This window comes from Leptopilina boulardi, unplaced genomic scaffold, assembly GCF_019393585.1.
Source record: "Leptopilina boulardi isolate dan_hultmark-lab unplaced genomic scaffold, ZJU_Lbou_2.1 LbouV2_137, whole genome shotgun sequence".
NCBI lineage: Eukaryota > Metazoa > Arthropoda > Insecta > Hymenoptera > Figitidae > Leptopilina > Leptopilina boulardi.
In genome coordinates this window covers 1,796,416-1,818,341 of record NW_026137682.1, presented here as the reverse complement: position 1 = coordinate 1,818,341, position 21,926 = coordinate 1,796,416, and the positions used below count along the sequence as shown (strand labels likewise).

The following is a 21,926-nucleotide window of genomic DNA, read 5'->3' as shown; positions in this document are numbered from 1 at the left end:
ATTTCATTAAAACTTTAGAATTTTTTTTTTTTTTTAATTACTACTAATTTAAATAGAAAACTTTTACTAAAAATAAATAAAAAATACATATTAACTTTTGAATATTTGTGAATTTAGTAGAAACAAAGTTTTAGTGAAAAATGTTTAAAAATTAGTAGAAATTTTCACAAATTCAAATTTAAAGAGTATGTAAAAAATTTACCATGAAATTTTGATTATCTGTCAAATATGTTTTATTATATTTAAAATAGAAAATATACGATATATCAAAATTTTTAATTAAACTATTAATATATATATGTAATCACACAATATATGTGACGCGATCTGAAGAAAGGGACCTTAGAAGCAAATAAATTATAGGTTATGTTTACGACAGTTTTACTTATTGAACTAAAAGTTTATTTTTGTTTTTGTAAAACTGAAATAAGTTTTTAATGAACATTTTGGATGTAATGAAGATCATTAGTTTGAATTATGAGTTGAACCGTTTTGTGTAGGGTCAGTTGGGGTAAATCCGAACGGGGGGTAAATCCGAACGCTAATTATTTCAGCTTAATTAAAATTTTTAAAAATAAGTTCGATATGAGAATTTTTACCTCAGATCCTCTTGAAGAGATTCTAAGTATTATCCCATTTTTTGTTTGTTAATTAGCAACAGCATAAACAAAGATAACAAGTATTGCAAAAAAGATTGAAAATCAAAGATGACACTCTTTCAGTATTTTGTCTCGTATTTGAAGAAAAAGAAGCTAAAAATTCATTTTATTATTTATAATTGTTTGTTATGAATACTAGAACAGAAACTATATTTGATTTTTGCCTTCTGTAAAATTTTATTAATAATATCAGACCGTTCGTATTTACCCAAGAAAATTGGAAAACTGGGGTAAATCCGAACGGTATTTTTAATAATTTTTTTTTACATCAAAGCCACACAAAATTGTTTTTATTTGATTACACTATTATTTTAACATTATAAAAGTACATAGAAAAAAGTTTTTCTTTCTATACGTATCCTCGTTAGTAATTAATAAGCAGAAACTTAATCTCTGTTCTCTCGAAGGAGTGTTTCAATTTTTTTGCCAAATGGTTTGTTGAAAAAAGTTTTTCAGGATCTTAATAAAATTTGGTATTCTACGGTTTTTGGGGTCGCTAATTACCAATTTGAAGTCAGTTTTTCAAAATTCAAAATGGCGGACGAGAATTAAAAAATTCATTGGATTCGCTCGAAAATTGTTACTCGGGGGGTTTCAGGGTTAGCAAATTTGATCATTTTTAAAAATAAGTTTTAGGAAAGTACGCCATTTTGAATTTAAAAAATTTGACTTTTATTTTTGTATTTACATTCAATCATTCCAAAATACTTTCTGTAGCAAGTTTTGCAAAAATCCGTTATGATTTGATAAAGTTATTGAAGGTTTTAATTGTGTAATGCATTTTAATTTTTAACCTGTTTGATTTTTGTATTTATATATGATGCATTATTACATAATAGGTTTATTATCGTATTTTTTTTGAGTTTTTATATAAGTTTAACAATTGCAATACTTTAAATTTATTTTCCCTAAGATTTTTCTGAAATACAGTGGCGTTCGTATTTACCCCCATATTTTAGGAAAGTTGCAAAGTATCGAGGTAAATACGAACGCTAAGTTTCCTGCGATTGTAATTTATCAAAAATTTTTTCTACCCCATAAAATTGTTCTATGGAAGTAAAGTAACAACTTCATGCACCAGAATACCGGAAGTATTTTTTTTTTAAAGAAAAAACTTATGTTATTGTTGAAACTTACTAAAAGCGTTCGGATTTACCCCAGTTGACCCTATGTTTTCACTTAAAAATTTTAAAACCTAATCTATAATTTTTTGCTTCTAAGGTCCCTTTCTTCAATCAAATATGTTTTGTTAAGAAAAAAAATAAACAATTTTCTTTGTATTATTTATTACATATATATATAAGTTTCATTAATATTAAAAATTTTCCAATTAAAAAAATTGTTTAAACAATATAAACAATTAATGAAATAAATGAATAATTTTCAAATTAAAACGTATACAAATTTAAATGAAAAACCCTTGAATTATTTTTCTCGTCATGGTCAGGTATTTTTATTTTCTTTTTTTTTCGCTTATAATCGTAAAACCGTCAACTGACAAGGAAACAGCAGTGAGAGCACACCTGTCACCCACAAGGTAGGTAAAACAGCCGTCCCTGGACTCAAACTGTTGGCACGACTCACCTGTTGCCAGTACTTGGTTGCGATCTCGAGTGTAAGGTTCCGTCAATCGCTACCTTCTTTGCAGATACATAACTGGTGAACAATATTAAATATTGTGTCTTATATTTTTAACTTTTAAACAATATTTCCATACGTTTTTCTTTAAACGTTAAATAATTTTAAAACAATTATTAAAAAAAAAAAAAATCCTTTAGCAAAAAAAGAGAATATTTGTATATATTTTTTTTTAAATATTTAAAGTTCGGAAAAACGTGCAAAGAGGAGAGGGGTGGGAGAGAAAAAAAAAGAAAGGTTAGCTACTTTAGACGCCGACCAAGTGGAACTTCCGGCGCCGCTTCCTCTTTTTTCTTTTCGCATATATATATATATATATATATATAGTGGTGAACCATAACGCGTTCGTGCGAAAATTTCTTTTTTTTTCGCCAAAATAAATTTTTATTGTTTGCAAATGAAAAACGGTGAAATTACTTTATAAATATATAAAAGTAAAAAGTTACTTTTCATTTGACGGGTGTGCGACGAAAACAAAGTGTGGGTGTATTTTATAATATATATATATATATATATATATATATATATAGTTTGCAATATATTTTGCTATATATAAATGTGTGTGTGACCATATAGTCTTTAAGAATGTGCAAACTCACTATTATTGAACCTCAGCTTAGAATGTATCTTGAGAAACTATTGCAGTGAGACGAAATCTCGCAACAACCAAACGAGAAATACGATACGTTTGCGTTTCACGCAGGTATGTATGAATATATATTTTTAGATCTGCAAATATCGAGAGGCTGTTTAACCATGTGTGCGATTTTCTACATAGTTGTATATGTTAACTATATATACATTTCAACGTGTTTTTGGTATTCTCTGTTTACATTCGAATTTTACAAATATTATTTAATCATTTCCCATTTATTACCATATGCCAATTTGATTAAATTTAATGAGTTTAATAATTAGAATAACAATAATAATAATAATAAAATTAATAATATAACAATAATAATCAAATAATAATTGGAGAATCTTTATAATTATTAATCTCCGGCTTGTATATTGAAAATTAAAATTAATGTTGCGGAAATTCTTCTAGAAAGCAAAGAAAAATACTTAAAGTGTAAATTTAAATAAATTTAAAACTTAAATTATAATTAAATAAAAATTATATATTTTTCCATTTTTAAAATCGGATATTTTCCAAATTCCAAAATGGCTTAACATTTTAATATTTTGAAAATGCATTAGATTTGAATTAAATTTTTTAATTAAAATTTTTGATGACATGGAAATTTGTAAATTCTCCAAATTCCAAAAGTTACAAATATATATATATATGAAAAGAAAAATAACATTATTTTATTTAAAATCCTTTCATACTTGCGTCGCAATTGTTTATAAAATAATTTCAGAAGTAAATTCTTCGTTAAATTATGTTTGAATTATAAAAGAGTTTGTGTAAATTTACTTGTTAATGTCCATAAAATGTATACGTCATTTGCAAAAGTTGAACAAATTTTTTTTTTTTTTTTTTAAAAAAAGTTCACCAAAAAATCTTGGAGAATATTCTCATAAAAATTCCTGACATATATATATGTATATAAAAAAAAGAAACGTTACAAGGTATTACTATAAATAATAAACTCTTTTTCCCTAAATTTTTCTCTAATGAATACCTTTAATATTTTATTTCTAAGTGAAAAAAAATATGAAGAAACACTTTGTTATCACTTAACACATTTTACAGTTATAGAATAAAAAAAATTTTCTCATATAATGTTATACATTTTTTAACCGGTAAAAACATTCTAATAAAATCTCTTTTTTTTACTTGATTATATATACTTATTGTTAGTGTCATTCTTTACTGTAACAAGTCCAAAATGAAAAAAAAAAATTCTTAAACTGTAGCAGAGGTTTATGAAGAAATCTTTTCGATAAATTACTAATCCGTGAAATTTTATAATTATGTATATTTAAAGTTTTGTAAAATAGTCATTAAACTGAAATATGTATATAATTTTTGTAATTCATGACCTGATTTCTCATATATATAGTCTTCATATATTTGATACTTGACAAGTAATTATTTGATGATCTAGTAAATCCAATGGTGAATATAATATAGCTTATATAAGGTGACAATTTTCTCGAAAGTTTCTTACTTATTTCAACTTCAATGATTTGTAATCAATTGTCATTAAAATTTGAAATATAGTTGCTCTTTAAAAAGGATAAAAAAAAGATATTTCTAGAAAAAAAGAAAAAAAATTATCCTAAGTGAATTTTTGATTTTCTATAAAAATATATTAGAAAAATCAAAATTATTGTTTTTTAAGAAAACTTTATCTAAATAGAAAAAATTTTTCAAAATGCTTTCGTTCAGTAAAAAAAAACTCTTTTTTTAAATCAAAGAAATTCATTTTAAAAGTTAAAAATACAGATAATAATTTTTTATTCTAAGTGTTAAGACAATATATATATACTCTCTGCACGATTTCTCTTTAATTAAAAAAAAAGTGTCTTTAAATTTTATCAGTCTTATCAGTTTTATAAAAAATTTTATCAAATTATCATAAATATTTAACTATACATTAAAATACATATTCTATTCTACTTATCTTATAGGTGAATGAAAAGATCATCAAGTTTAATTAATTCAATAAAAAAGAAAAATTTAATTATTAAAATTAATTAATTATTATTAAAAAATTAAATTAATTTAATAAATAAAAAGAAAAAATTTAAAAAAATTATTTATTAACATGATGTTGAAGTTCGCAACGTTTTCAATAACGAAAAATTAAAATAGAATTATTTTTTCATGTCAATTTATGTCTAATTTTGATTTGCACAAACTTTCAAAAAATTAATATACTTTTATAAAAATCAGTTACCCATGAATAAATTTAATTTTAACCCAAAGTAATAGATATTGTCTAATTATTTTTTCGTTTTCGTTTATAAAAACGTTGCGGACTTCAGCATCATTTATTAACTGACATTTACATAATATGCAATCGAAAATAGGAACAGATAAAAAAATAATTTTTATGTAAAATCATATGAAATCTCACAACATTGTTAATATACATATAGGAAATTATCGGATCTATATTTAAATATATATATGAGAATAATGTATACTGTAATTTATTTCAAGGGAAATTGTAGAATTTTTAACATATGAATACAATAAAATTGAATTCAATCACACACGTTGGAATATGTATAATATATAATCAAAATTGTATCCCAATGCAACATTGAATATATATATATATATATATATCTTCTTATCTTATGGATCAATGAATTCTAAATTATTATTATCATTATTATTATTATTATACCAAGAGATAACTGGCTCGGGTGAATATTATCCTTCTCACACTGAGGCGCAATGTTTCTTGTTATGTCAGATATATATATATATATATAAAGCATAGGTACAATACTTGTCATTTTTAACTCTAGCCTCGTCATGGTAATCGTATTTTCGTGAGAAGAAAACATAGAACGTAAATCTGCTTTAATTTACAATTCTGGAAAAAAATACATCTTCTTTCATAATGATGTCTATCATTCTTAATTGCTTAATTTAAGCGCAAAAATCACATGAAAATGTAATCAATATTAAACCCTAGAATAATAATTATATTTGTGTTTTATCATAGGTATATATATATATATATATATATATATATATATATATATATATTATATTCTCTATAAATGAATTTGAAAAACTAATATTTTTTATACTGTAAAATATAAAAAAAAATCCTGGTTAGTCTAACCAAAATAAAATGTTAAATATATATCCTAAATACTTTTGCTGGTTAGAAATATTAGAAAAAATGGTTGAAAATTTTTTTGTTAACTTCCGGTCAATTTAAATGAGCCAAAAGTTTTGAACATTCAAATGAACAAAATTTTTTTTGTATCTTCTTTAAGTACGAATTTTATTAAAAAATATTGTTTTAAATATATCTAAAAAGAAGTTATTAATTTAATATTTGTTTAATTTACTGTTTCATTTTACATTGACATTATAATTTCTAATAATTTATAGATTGAAAAAAATGTTTTTGTTCATTTGAACGTTCAAAACTTTTGGTTCATCAATTTAACCAGAAATTCTTGTTAAACAAACACCAGTATCTATCTAAAAATTCTGCTATTTAATTCCCTAAATTTTGTCGTAAACCAGCTTTGAGTATAGTAAAGTTTTTTTTTTCAAGTTTAATATGAAGATTACTTAAAGGCAATATTTTCTTTTTATATTGTTCTACCTAAGAATTTCCATTTGAAATTTTTATTTTTCTGTTCTCTTATGTTTTTATATCATATATTTTAGAATTGAGTTGTTCAGAAGATTTTCCAATATTTATTGTATAAATAAATATATATATACTTTTATGGATTACACAATAACTTTGATGATGTAAAGGAATATAAAAAATGACAAACATATATATATACAAATATGGTTGTGTGTATACATGCAAATGCATAGTTGGCATGGCGTTGCAGTTGACTGACCTTATAGGTGTGCAACCAAGATGGTAGCAAGCAAGGTAGTCCACTCTATAGAAGTGCAAATATGTGTGTCTTAATACAAAAACCAGTTATTTGGAAATTATCTCATTTAATTTTAACAAATATCACCTAAAAAATATTCTATTTTATTTTATTTCCCGCAAAATATTAATTTCCACTAATCTTTTAGTTAACAATAACCAATTGTTAAATTCATTTTTTGATTATGTTAAAATAAAAAAAAATTTCTTTGTAACTAATTCAATTAGTCAAATTTGCAAAATTTTTTTATTTTTACATTAATTTACTATATTTTAATTATTCATTATACGAATATTATATACGAATAACATATAGAAATCTTAATGGGATCATTTTAGAAAATTTACCAACGTCGCGCAAACAATAATGAGAATTTATAGCAAAACGTGGGAATATTTACAAAGAATAATAAAAAGTGAGTGTTTCCGATTTTTTTTTCTCCTTGAACCGGAAATTTCAGTATATATAAACGATTGTTGAAATTATAATTATAAATTCATAGTTTCGTCAATTTTTTTCATTTTTCTTTAATGACAAAGAGTTCTATAATGAGTCATGTTTTATTCAATATATGATCATTAATTTTCCTTTCATTCTACCTCATTTAGTGCTCTAATTTTTGATCTATCATTTCTTAATTGATCATTATGTCATTAAGGCATTTGTTAATCAAACATTTGGAAATCTATTTAATGTGTTCACTTTCAATAATCAACTGGAAAAAATGTTTGTCATTCTTCTTTATTGTACATTTCAAAATCACTTTTGATTTCTTTTTCAAATATATATATATATTTGTGACGCTGCACGGTGAAAGGGACCTTACAGCTGCAAACTAATTGTAGGTTATGTTTAGTAATAGTTTTACCTTAATTAATCGTTTATTTTTAATATGCAAAATCAAAATCAGTTTTTATTTAAAGTTTCTGATCTAATGAAAATTCAAACATCAGTGTAAGAGTTAATCATCTTTTTGGAGAATTACTTTAAAAAATATAAACATAACCTAAAATTTGTTTGCGGCTAAGGTCCCTTACACCGATATATATTATTTGAATAATAAAATCAAGGATTTTTATTTATATAAAATTTGTATTAATAAAAGAAGAATCGAAGAATTAATAAAATAAATAAAAAATTCCCTTTGGTATAATAAAATAAATTTTTTTTTCTAGTAATTGAATATTTTAGACATAAAAATTGAAATATGATGATTATCATATTGAATATTTTCAAAAGATTTAGTAAACTGTCATAGCAAATTTTTTTCCATCATGTTGGGCCTGTTAGCAATCTACATTCAATTATGGTGTTACGGAGATTGCACAAATATATATATATATATATATATGCGTATATGTTGAAGTAAAATAAGCTCCGTGGGGTTTGACTTGGACCAATAAGGCAGGATTCTGCTGCCAGGTCAATGCTTACCGGTTTTGCGTTTCGCCTTGTCGACTTCCAGCGAAATGAAGGAAAAAAATTTGCCTCTATAAAGGTGTAAAATAGAAAATATTCTCTCTCGATATCTGATTCCTTTTATTTTGAGAGGAAAAATATCTTCCTCTTTTAAAATCATATAGCCCATCAAGTTACCCACTCAAAATAAAAATATTTTTTCTTTTAGAAGCCTTTATTTTTTTTTTAAAAAAAAAGAAGAATAACAAAAGAAGTATGTTTAGCATTTTCCTCTTTCATGGAAAGTTTCTCTTTATTTAAGAGGTGAAAAAATCTTTAGGTTCAAACAACTTAAAAAATTTTATTCTGAATTTTGTTCTGAATGAAGAGTATTGTATCCTCTCAAATTGAAAGGAGATTCTATTAATATATAGACATACTGAGAACATTAAATGAGTTCTTATATCCCGTGCAGAAATTCAACAAACTAACCCTGACCTGGTTGAAACAGGGAAACCGACCGGGGCCAAACCAGGCCCTGGTTGGGCCCCGATTTAAATCGATGTGGCTCCAATCGGGTTCCCTGTTTCATACGAATTTGGAGCTTCCCGACGCGAGCTCTGCCAGGGCCCTTTAAAAATTTCTGTACGGGATTTATAAAATCTTCAAATTATATCATATATGTTTCGTGCTTCGAAGAAAGGTACATAAGAAGCAAAAAAAAAATTTAGGTTATGTTTTAAAATTTTTAATTGAAAATAGACAAAGCAACACGGAGAGAAATTTATGCTACTGGGTAACATAATGATGTTAAGGGCAACCATATTTAGTGCTAAATATACAGACAGCGATATAGATTGTAGTATTTACTATCAGATGATTATAGAAATTTGATTGTACAATTTACAATCTTTGATGTTAAAAATTTTATACGATCTCTTTACGTTCTCGAGTGGCAAATATACACGAACCTAACCTCGCTTTTTTGTAAACTTAAATAATTTCATTTTATTTTAATAAGACATTTCGATAAGAATTTAAACTTTAAACTTTTTACATAAAAAAGAGTATGTCTATTGTTTCACTCCGTCTATAAAAAGGACTTGCTTAAACATAAATATATTTATCAAACGGTATATTTTTTTCACAGAGTCAATTGAATTTGTATTATTTTACTAATTTTTAAGTTTAAAAAAAGTAAGAAAAAATATGAAAAAGTTTTTTTTCCAAAAAAAAATTTCAATAAACACATGTACATTTATACAAACGAAAAAAAAACTTACTTGATTTTTGTAATCTTGAAATTTTTTAAAAAATTTTAAGCGAGGTTCTGGTTTTGGTATAATGAGTGATATTGTATCATTGTCCAGTAAGTAAAACGATTCTTCATCAATTTCACCGTCTAAACAACGCAAAATTGTTTTAAGGTTATAAACACGTTCACACTTCAGTCTTCGCTAATTCAATCAAAATAATAAACCTACCTCCAAAAGATGGAATCAAAGATTCCATATTCCACGACATTAATAAATTTTTAACACACTCGTCCATTTTTTTATTCACAACTTTTTTCACTATATATAAACACGTGCGTGAAAACACAAGGACCGCAATTGAATAGGCGAAGTATACACCACAATCAGCGCATGCGCTCACATTTAATTCTTACAATATTTGATAGTAGTGACTACAATCCAAAAGCTAACATATTTTACGTCTTTGGGTAACATCTTGGATAGTAAAATGTTGATAGTAGATTCTTGTCAGTAACACAATGATAGTACCTTGTACAATCTTTCTTTTTACTATCAAATTCTTACTATCCATTTCTCTCAGTGAAATCAACTCTCAATATACAAATCATTAATGTTTAAGTTTAAAATATTCAATAAAAACTGATTTTGATTTCATATATTTATAAATAAAAAGGAACATTTAATCAAGATAAACATAACCTATAATTCGTTTTTCTGAATTAACTTGAAAGTGCAATTGTAAATGTATAAAAAGCATCTTTATATGTCAATTCCGGAAAAATATTTATATATATATGTAATATCTTATCAAAAAGTTATGCAATTATAATCGATTTCGCAGACTAAAGTTTTTAATCTTAGATAATGTCAATGTTTTCAGAAAGAGAGGAGAACGTGTGTGTATGTGTATGGTCTTCGAATTATGAAAAGAAAATTCTGGTTTCGACGATGCGCGTAAACGGGCATCAACTGCAGGATACGAGTCACGAAATGGGTAAATATTATACAATATTTGCAATTTATTATTATTTTACTTTACTATTATTATACTCCTTTTTATTATAAAGCAATATTATGTTAGAAAATTAATTTGTTCTTTATATGGAAAATTTTTTAATAATATTTAAAAAGGAAAGGATCAATTATCAAGCAATTTATGATATTGGCGTATATTATTCTTGGGAGCATCTATATATATATATTGATATAGATGTAAAGAACAAAAGGTCTTGGTTTAGTGTAAATGTAAAGGATAATTAAGAAGTCATACTTCAAGGACGAGGTGTTGCTTTTAAAAAGATTATTATATGCTTTGAAAGGTCGTTTTTATGAGGGTTGGTCCTTATGTATTAAACAACACCTACGTGTTTATACACCTATGACCCAAACAATATATATGTTTGTATTTGCACAGTGGCAATTGTTATGTAAGCCATTCAAGGTGGCAAAATGACGTTACATTGTATAAGGTGCGCCGCCTTTGGTCCATCCTGTTCCTTATTCAGATATATATTATTAAATACCTCGATATCGTCTTTTACTCTTAACCGGTTATTTATAACGGTTATTTATGCGTTATTGTATAAAAAAGTTTCATGCCAAAATACTTGAAAATCATTTTTAATATTATTTCCATCATTATAAAGTATCTCAAAATATTTTCAAAACACTTGTTTTCTGGGCACAAATTCATTGTAGATAATTTATATATATAAGACGCGAAAGTAATCCCTAAAATTCACTTAGACAAAATTTATAAGGCCGAATTTTTTATTTATAGCCTAACTTTTTTAAGGTCAATTTTTAATTAAATTAAATTTACACATCCTGGAATTTTTATTAAAATTAAATTTTTATTTAGCATAGAATTTATTTTTAGCCAAATTTTCATATGCCGGAACTTCTATTATATTATGTATATATTGATAGGAAATTGCATTAGGCAAAACTCAATTTGAAATTTATATTAAATCAAATTTTTATTTAACAGAATTATACAAATTCTATGCACTGAAAAATTTATTCCAAAAACAATGGATTTCTGAGAAAAAAAATTTCATTTTAATAAAAATTCATTAAAATGAAAATAAAATGTAAGAAAAAAAATTCAATTCTAAAATTATTATTCATATTTATTTATTTTTTTTTTTATTTAATATAATGACCCAGCGGTCTCCTTGAGCCATAGCACTTAAATATACAAAATATAAAATTAGAATTTCGAATTATTGATTTATGGAAAAAAAACATAATCAAATGAATATGAAGATATATATACATAAAGCATCTGAGAATTAAAAATTTATATAAATTTATTCTGAAATCTTCTCAACTTTCACTTCTTTTATTTATAAAGAATGCAAATGCACGACAAAATGTGAATTACTTCATTAATAATAGATCTATTATAGCAATTTTTATAATTAGAAAGACGTTGCAATTTTCTATCTGTTTGATGCAATTATACGATTTGAAATTCCAATTCATTATTGTCTAATCAAAATAATTACTTATATATATCTTCCTATATTACAAAAAGATATCGCCGCCTCCGCCGCCACCGCTGTTTCAAGAATTCTTGACCTAGGACGGGGGTCCCCCCTCCTAAATTTTGAGGTTATGTTCGTTTCAAGGCTCTGAATTTAGCCGCAAGTCCCCTCCCCTCCTCCGTCAAAAATGACCTAAATTTTGAGGTTATGTTCGTTTCAAGACTCTGAATATAGCCGCAAGTCCCCTCCCCTCCCCCGCCAGAAATGACCTAAATTTTGAGGTTATGTTCGTTTCAAGGCTCTGAATATAGCCGCAAGTCCCCCCTCCCTCCTCTCATTTCCCCTCCTCCGTCAAAAATTGACCTAAATTTTGAGGTTATGTTTGTTTTAAGACCCTAATAAAGCAGTAAGTCCTTCCCCCTTCCCTCATCTCTCTCTATATTTCCCGCCAAAAATGACATAAATTTTAAGGTTATGTAAATTTCAAGACTTTCAATATAGCCGCAAGTGAAGGTGGAGTTTCCGCCAAAAATGACTTGAATTTAAAGGTTATGTTCGTTTCAAGACTTTTTAATAATTTATTGGTTTTTAGGCAATTTCATTGAAATTATTTTTAAAAATAATTTCTTAAAGTCGATTTTAATTTATTTAATTATTTATTGATTATTAATTTAATTAATTTATTAATTAAAATTTAATAATTTTAATTTTAATAATATTTATTCAGATTTTAATGAATTTGTAATAATAATTCTTTGAAATAGGTAGTTCATTTAGAAAAATAAGATCAATGGAAAATTAAAAAAAAATGATTAAAATAGGGGGGTTGGCGCGCGAAGCGCGCAGGGGGGCGTAGCCCCTCTAGTATTTATATGTATATATAAGAATGTACAATTTCTTATAATTATACATAAAAGTAGAATTCCGTTAATACATTATTTAAATTAAAATATTTTTAATTCATTAATTCAGTAATTATCCCAACCAAAAATTTCAGTATTATACCAGAGTTAACTACTGGCGCAGTACTGGTTCAGTATTGGCTGCCGAGGCTGGTCAGTCTGTACTGAACCAGTACTGGTATTTTCATTGTATCAGTACTGGTGCAGTACCACCCTCCCAGTACTGGCAAACCAGTACTGAACCGATATTGAGCCAGTACTAGCTGAAATAGATTTTCTTTTTGATTAATACTACACTGAGAAAAATGTTTAGTATCATCTACCAAAGTTTGGTTCTCTCTACCAAATTTTTTATTTGATATATGTGCAACTAATCCGTTTGGTTCGGGCTACTAAATTTTTTCGTTGAATCATTTTGTTCGGTCTACCAAATTTTTTGTTTTGCACAACTAACTTATTGTTTTTAAGCAAACAAAAAATTTAGTTAAATGAAAATTTTTTTTTTGTTTTCTCAACCAACTTATTTTTTTGTTTCACCCTTTTCTCCGAGCTTTTCTCTTTATATATCCTACCTATGCCTACTTAAATTAATTTCTATCGCGGAAAAAACCTAACACTGCTGGGGCTCGAACCCTCAGACTACGCAACGCTAGTCGAGAACGCTGACCACTACTCTACGAATCCTACTAACAATTTGAGATTAAATCATTTTCACAATGTATAAAAGCTGGAAAAAAACTTTCGTTCTTGTAACAAGTTTTATTTATTTATTTTCACTACACAAACTTTTTTTTTAAAAAAATGTCTGAAAAACATAAAAACTTCAACACTGAAACTTCACGACGCGAACGACATATGGTTAATGTTGACATCCCGTGAATGGGAAGCGACGCCATATTTACGAGAAGAGCGCGTGCGCAATACAGCATGTCAGCTATTTAGTACTGGGAACCAAACTATTTAGTTCGTAAACATGAAAGCTTCAAATATATTTTTTGGTAGAGCCAACTAAACTTCCCGATTTATTGCCACTTTCTATTCTGTTGTGACAACCATATTTTAGTAACGCCAACTAAAAAAGCTCAACTAAATTATTTTCTTATTATTACGAAATTATTTTTCTCAGTGTAGTTTACAAAAAGTTCTAGAGTGAACCTGATGAATCTTTTTGTTTAAATATTTTGTTTATAAAAATTTTTTCACTTTAATTTTATTTTTGAAAATTAAAAGGTATTGTATTTTGCTTTTTTGTGGGTAAAATTATTTAAACAAAAAGTTTCCTGAGACTAATTCCAAAACATTTTGCAAGTTTTTTTTATTGTTTTCAGATATGTAATAAACCAAAAAATTTTTTAAACGATCAAACTAAAAATAAATAAAATTTTTTATAAAAAAATTAATAATTTTTAAAATAAAATTTTTAAAAAATTTTCTTGACAACACTTGTTAAAAATTAAAAAACAACTTATATTTTCTTAAAAAAATGTTTCAAAAATTTATTTTGATGCAAATAATAATAAAATAATAAAATAGCTAATTGTATAATTATATACATTATAATTATTTTATAAACATTTTTATTTTTACTGAACTGTTTTTATATATTATAAAAACTTTGGTTTTATAATAAAGCTATTTTTATATTTATTTTTTGATTTTTTTAAATAATAATTTGCAATATATATTATACTTAATAATAAATAAAAACTCTGGGTGTTTTCGATTTTATATATAATAAAATATTAATTAGTTAGTTGACTAATTTAATTAATATTTAATTTGTGTTTGGTTACTAAAAATTTCACACACTTTTTCCTAAAAAAAAGTATTGGAGCAGAGATTTCACTATTGCAGTGAAACTTGTCTCTGTTACAGTTAAAGCTTTCTTTTCGTATACAATAAATTACAAAACTACCAGTACTCAGCCAGTACTGAACCAGTAGTGGTTACCAGTACTGTTGCCAACTCTGGCAGCAAATACTGGTAAAATGTTATCATCCCAAAGTTACGCCAACTCTGGCGCCAATACTGGGTGCCAATACTGCGCCAGTATTTGTCAGTACTGCGCCATTAGTAAATTTTTGATTGGGTATAAATGACTATTTTTTTAATACAAAATTTATAATATTTCATTTATTATAACTTTAATTATATAATTAATTTATTAATCTGTTTAAAATTTTTCTTTCTATTTTAACAGTATATGTATAAATTATTATTGCTTTGATTTTGGATTAATATTTTTTATGATATATATTATAAATTATTGAAGATTCGCGTGACATAAAATGCATGTGTTCTAAAGTTATTGGCGCCATTAGAAGTGATAATGTCGACAATTAACTGACTCCTACGATTATTATTATAGACAACACCCATTTATGACATAGGTGGTATATGATAAATTGTTTCTAAAAATATACACTACAAATTCATCGTGCGGTACTTCAAAGTTACAAGGTACAAACGATAAAACCCTAGAAAGTACACATTAAAACAACATTAAATTCCTTCTTAACCATACCTCCAACAACGCGATTAATGTTGAGACATTAATGGTTCAACTCTATATGTTTTTTTTATGTATACAACCATCACTACTTGCTCCTCTAAAAGAACTAAATTGATAGCTATTAAAATAATTTTTTTAAAAGAAATACTGTAAATAGTATTTAAAATTGTTTTTAATTATAATAAAGAAGTTTTAATTATACAAAAATTTTAGAAATTGAAATTTAAAATTGAAACCGTTTAATATGGTCTCCTTCATTGAGACCAATAAATACTTTTTGTTTTTAGAGTTTAATAACATTTATTTCTCTAATATAAAATATAACGAATCTTTCTTAATGTTCTTTACTTATCACAAACTTTTTTTACAGTAAAATGAAATTTATTGGTATATTATTTTCCCAATTATCAACTTGATTCAAGATACAGAGTACAGACTAATAACGTCAGAACGTTATTATCTTGTGATAATAAACTTGTATTCGAGCGGGAAAATAGTGTTTTGCACCTCTGACATTCCATCGCTAATAACAGATTACGGATACACTAATGTTTATAAATAAAGTATAAAAAATAATGTTTCCTAAAGAAGAACACATCACATTTCTATAAAAGATGAGAATATTTAAACTATCCCAGGTAGAAAAATTAACATTACTAACGTTACTAATATTACTAACGTTACTAACGTTAGTACCTATAAAAAAATTAAGAAAATGTTTCTAAATTGTATTTTTGCAGAAACTTCTCGAAAATCAACCACCAGGAAGTATTTAATGTTCTTTCCCGCACTTTTTATAATTTTCATTTCTATTATCACTTCCACTTCTTTATTACCATTTCCACTTTTTCTAATTCTCATTCGCACTTCCATTCCCACTTCCACTCTTTCTAATTCTCGTTTCCACTTTCACTTCCACTTTCACTTTTTTATTTTCATTTCCACTTCCACTTTTTCTAATTTTTATTCCCACTTCCCTTTTTCTAATTTTCATTCCCACTTTTACTCCCATTTTTTCCACTTCTAATTTTCATTAGCTGTTGCCATTTCGACTAAAACTATTTCTAATTTCCATTTACGCAACCATTTCCACTTTTTTTAATTATCATGGATGGAAATTAGAAAAAGTGAAAGTGTTAATGAAAATTTAAAAAATTAGGAATGGAAGTGGGAGTAAAAATATAAAAAAGTTGTAATGAAAATAAAAAAGTGGAAGATGAAATGGGAATGAAAATTGGAACAAGTGGAAGTGAAAGTGTGAATGAGAATTAGAAAAAGTGGTAGTGGCAATGAATATATAAAAAACTGGAAGTGGAAATAGGAATGGGAATGAAAATTAGAAAAGTGGAAGTGGAAATGGGAATGAAAATTAGAAAAAGTGGAAGTGAAGTGGGAATGAGAATTAGAAAGAGTAGAAGTGAGAATGGAAGTGCGAATGAGAATTAGAAAAAGTAGAAGTGGAAATGGGAATGAAAATTATAAAATGTTTAAGTGGAAGTGAAAGTGGTAATGGGAAAGTAGTGGCAAAGTTTCTGTGAAAATATATTTTAGAAACTCTTAATTTTTTTATAGGTAGTAACGTTAGTAACATTAGTAATGTTAGTAACATAAGTAACGTTAGTAACGTTAGTAACGTTAGTAATGTTAGTAACGTTAGTAACGTTAATTTTTTCACCTGGAATATATATAAAATATATGCCATCTTGTAAATTGGATATTATTCTCATCACATATATCTATATATAATTATAAACTTAGAAAAAAATTTATTATAAACAACCAAATTTTTTGGTTAAATCAACAAAATAAATGCATATTGCTATAAAGTGAAGAAAATTTTCGTTTAAATCAATCAAAAGTTTATTTGGCTCTAAAAAATTTTTCTTTGTTAGAAAAATTTATTTTAAAAAAACCAAACTTTTATATTAGATCAAATAAATATTTATTTGAATTAAACAAATTTTTGTTTAAAATAACCAAAAAATTTGGGTTAATAAAAAAAAGTGGTATATTTAGTTTAAATAAAACTTTTCTTCGAGATAAAAATATTTTACATTATACATTAACTGTTGATATAGTTTTTTAAACATTGCGACAGTTTCAACCTTTATCGGAATCAATTCTTTAGTTAATTTAAAAGTATCAAATTGATATTAAACATTTGTATCAAAATTTGATACTCTTTTATAGTATTAATTTATGAAAAAAACATGATTGTATATTATTTTGTATAAAAATATATCAGTAGTTAAATTATTTTATCAAAGTCATTGTGATACGATAGACTATTGAGTATCATCGTGGCAAGGTCATCATTCATGACATCATGACTCAAGTGAAAAAATTTTAATGGTACAGTGCGGTCTCGTAACTGCAACATTTGAAACTGCAACAGTTTCGTTACTGCAACACCCCACCTCGACCACCGGACTTGAAACTGAAACGTGACGTCGGCAGCTTTCAGTGCCGTATCTACAGCGGAAAATGAATATCAAGTATTCATAAATAAAAATGAAAAAAAACTCTAAAATTGTTTTATAATTAAAATTTAAAATAAAATTGATAAATAAAATAAATTATAAAATATATAAAGTAAATAAATATATAAATAATTATAAAAATATAATTAAAATTTAATTATGTAATTATTAAATGTTTCATATAAATATAAAAGTTTGGTGTCATTTTTAAAATATTAGTGATATATAATATGCAAATTGGATTTGATATTCATCTTCTGCGTAGTAATTAATAAATAATAATAATACATATATTTGAAAATATAAACACCTCTTAATAGATTTCAATACACACAAATTATAGAATTATAGAATGTATAACAATTATTTTTAATATTTATTTAATTTATCTGATAAGATAAACAAAATTTTGATATAAGCAAATTTTATTAACAAAATTAAATTTTTTAAAGGATTTTTGTCATTTTTTCCCAAAAATTTTTTTAAAGAGAAATTCAAAGTGAAAGTATGAAAGTAGTCCGTTTTTCAGGGGTCTTAAATTTTCTCGCGTATAGTAGGTATGTACGTCCCTGAAATGGTAGGTAGTGGGATATGTTGCAGTATCAAGTCCGAAAGAGTGGGAAATTTCAGAGAATGTTGCAGTTACGAGACCGCACTGTATAGTGTTTGGAATTTCCTTAAAAATTCCCTATGTCCACAGATTTTGAAATTTTTTTAAAGAATTCATTTTGAAATTATATATATTTGAAATTATATATATATTTATTTATTTAAAAGCTTCATTTTATTTTTACTATGATTATTTTGATACCACAGAATCAATAATTGCTTTACATTAGAAATTCCCTTTTATAACATAAACATTTTTCGAAAAAAGAGTAAAAAAACGTATTTGTAACTTGTTAATTCTAAATTAAAGGGACGCGCAGGATTTTCGTTAGCCCCTCGCGCAGCCGCAGAATCGCTGCACGCGGGAACTTTCACTTTCATGCGTATCTCCTTATTGCACGTGAACCCACAAATGATTCTACATTGGATCCTACCACAGATAGCACGTAAGCTTGCAGCAACCTTGCGGTAAGCTTGTCGCCCAATATTGCCAACCTTGCACGGCAAACTTGCCGCAAGTTTCAAATGTCCCATATCTGCAAGTAAGCTTGCATGGTAAGCTTACCAAAAGATTGCACAATAATATTATCGTAAGATTGCTCAGTAAGCTTGCACGGTAAGCTTGTAGCAAGGTTGGTGCAAGATTGACAAATAACCTTACTTTGAAACTATAAAATTTAAAAAAAAAAATGTTTCATTTAATTTATATAGTAAAATTTATATAATTAAAATATATAAATTAGACGAAAAATTAAAAAAAGTTTTTTATGTTCAAAATAAGGTTATTTGGCAACCTTGCACCAACCTTGCTACAAGCTTACTGAGCAAACTTGCGATAATCTTATTTTTCAATCTTGCAGTAACCTTACACTGCAATCTTTCGGTAAGCTTACCATGCAAGCTTGGTTCAGGTGGGACATTTGAAGCTTGCAGTAATATCTAAATAACATAAGCTTTTAGTTTAATATAAGTCTTAAATTAACTTTATACAATAGAAATGTCGAATTTTCTATTTCAAAAATGTTTTGACTCGAATCGCGCCGTAATTAGTGCATTTACTCTAATTCCATAAAAAAATATTTTTCTGTAAAAATAAATTTCCTCGAAATCTAAATTGTCTCGCATGATAGAGTACGAAAACATTCTTTTTTTTCAGATACATGTTTATTATTATACAAAAAAATGTGAAGGGCAACAAAATAAAATTTGAATGCTTCAAAGAGGTGCGCCGGCGCATCGGAAATGTCCGTTTGGCTCGCAATTCGATTGTACGCACTCTATTCATAACGATCGTGTATATAGGTATATATATATATATATATTTACAGGGGAATCGAATGGTGAACAACGTGTCTATATAATTTTGCTGCGATGACGTTCATTCGATAAATTAGAGTTTAGCATTTTACACGTGTTTTTATATATATATATTAAAACGTCGATATTATAGTGCGTTTTTTGTCCATTAAATGACATTTTATCTATAATATACTATATACAACTTCCTCTCATCTCAACTATCTGAAACGTATTGATCGTGACTAAAGCAGCTGGAGTTAGCCGACAGTAGCGTCGGGGCGGTCTTGGGGAAAACATACACGTGTTACACGCTCGCGAGAATGGTAACAACATTTCTAGGGGAAGTTTCCCTCAATCGAGAAAAAGTGACATGATAAAAGGGGAGAAAAAAAATTATATATATATATATGTATATTTCAAACACCATAACAAAAAAAAAAGGTGCATATATCATAAATTGCAATCTACTTAAAATTAAATTTTCCCTGAACAAAATATTCTTAAGAAAAGAGAAATTAAAAATTTCTTTTTTTTTTATCAACGATAATAATAAAACTATTAATAATGATCAAAAACATTCGTAAGTTTTAATAATACTGATAAAATTTTGCTTTTTTAAAAAGTGACAATTTTTATTTATTTATATTGCTTATTTCTTATTTGTTTATTGTTTTCTTATTCATATTTATTTATTAATCGTTTACTTTTTATATTCTTCGTTTTTTTTTATTATTTATTCATTTTTTTATAACTGATTTTATATGAAAATAAATAAATTTATAAATAATATATTTAAATCTAATTTAATCAACAAATATAAAAATTTATCATAAAAAATAAAGAAAAAAAAAACAATTTTCATTCTCTTCAGTTTTTATAATATTAATTGAAATAAAAGAATATGTATTTATCACAGGAAAATTCTTTTAGGAGAAAAAAAAATTAATTATAAAAGTTTATTTTTTTTAACAATTTGTAAAAAAATAAAAATATATATAAAATTTTTCCGAATAAATTGCAAGGAATATATAGAAAACGAGGACAATACGTATAGTAGTGACGCAGTTATGGCGGGAAAAAGTAATTTTAACCAGTCAAGACGTTAAAATGTCGTCAAGTAGATATTTTATGGATTCATAGAATGAAAAAAAGTCCCCATTAAAATGCAGAAATTGCTCTATAGAAATGAACGGACTGTTAAGGCAATAAAAATTATATATATATATATAGGTAATAATACTTATATAAAATGAAAAATGGAGGTAAAAAGAGGAATGTATAAAATTTGTAATAAAAAAAAAAAAAAATTGTCATATAAAAAAAGGACGAAAGAAATGAGTATCATCAAAATATTCAATAATTTCGTAATTACATTACGGCTTGAAATGATCTATAAAGTAGAAAAAAAGGAAATCAAAAAGAGGTTTCAAAAATATTGCGCCATTGATCAGTGACATCTGATAGAGAGAGACGAAACTATAAATTGGATTTGAAGGAAAATTTTTTTGTAAAACACATAAAATTTTTAAATAACGAATGTAGTTACATAAAACGATTCAAATGAAAAATTATGTAAAAAGCTTCTTATTTAAAAATTATTAAGCCTCTCAATATATTATATACACCACTAAAGCAAAAATTACAATATTTTCAAGAAAATTTTTTGAAATTGTTTTCGGAGTAAAATCACTTGCTATTATTTTATTTTTCTTAGTAGAAATTTTTTAGCAATAATTAACATTATTATTAATTTTATTATTATTTATTACTTATTATTATTATTATTATTTATCACTTATTATTACTTATAATAATAATAATAATTATTATTATTTTTATTATTATTTATTATTAATATTATTTTTATTTTATGCAGGTTAAATTAATTAATTTTTTAAATTACCATTTTTGTATCAATTAATTAAAATTTGAATAGAGAGATAAAAATAAGTGATCATTCATAGAAAGTGTTTTTCTAAAAAAATGAAAAGTGAATTCTGTTATATCATGTGAGTAGAATACATATATATATACAGAGAGCCATTACATAATTGACCGGCATCAACACAGGCCACGCGTCCGGCATATGTGACATATGTGTACCTTAGCAAGCCATTATTCAGATCTGCTTTCAGTGCAATATAA

The 21,926-nt window shown here is 25.7% G+C and overlaps 1 protein-coding gene across 5 annotated transcripts in view; it reads left to right on the top strand.

Annotated features, from left to right (window-relative positions):
* The first annotated feature begins 2,242 nt into the window (after nt 1-2,242).
* Nucleotides 2,243-21,926, top strand: part of LOC127291390 (echinoderm microtubule-associated protein-like 2) — a 59,520-nt gene continuing 39,836 nt past the window's right edge. For 2 of the 5 annotated variants that reach the window (XM_051320506.1, XM_051320497.1), the window contains exons 1-2: nt 2,243-3,000; nt 10,375-10,484. In XM_051320506.1, the coding sequence (XP_051176463.1) occupies nt 10,439-10,484 (46 nt within the window). In that variant the 5' untranslated portion in view covers nt 2,243-3,000; nt 10,375-10,438. Of the gene's footprint in view, nt 3,001-10,370; nt 10,485-21,926 lie in introns of all 5 variants that reach the window. The other 3 variants (XM_051320505.1, XM_051320496.1, XM_051320498.1) reach the window with 3 other exon arrangements.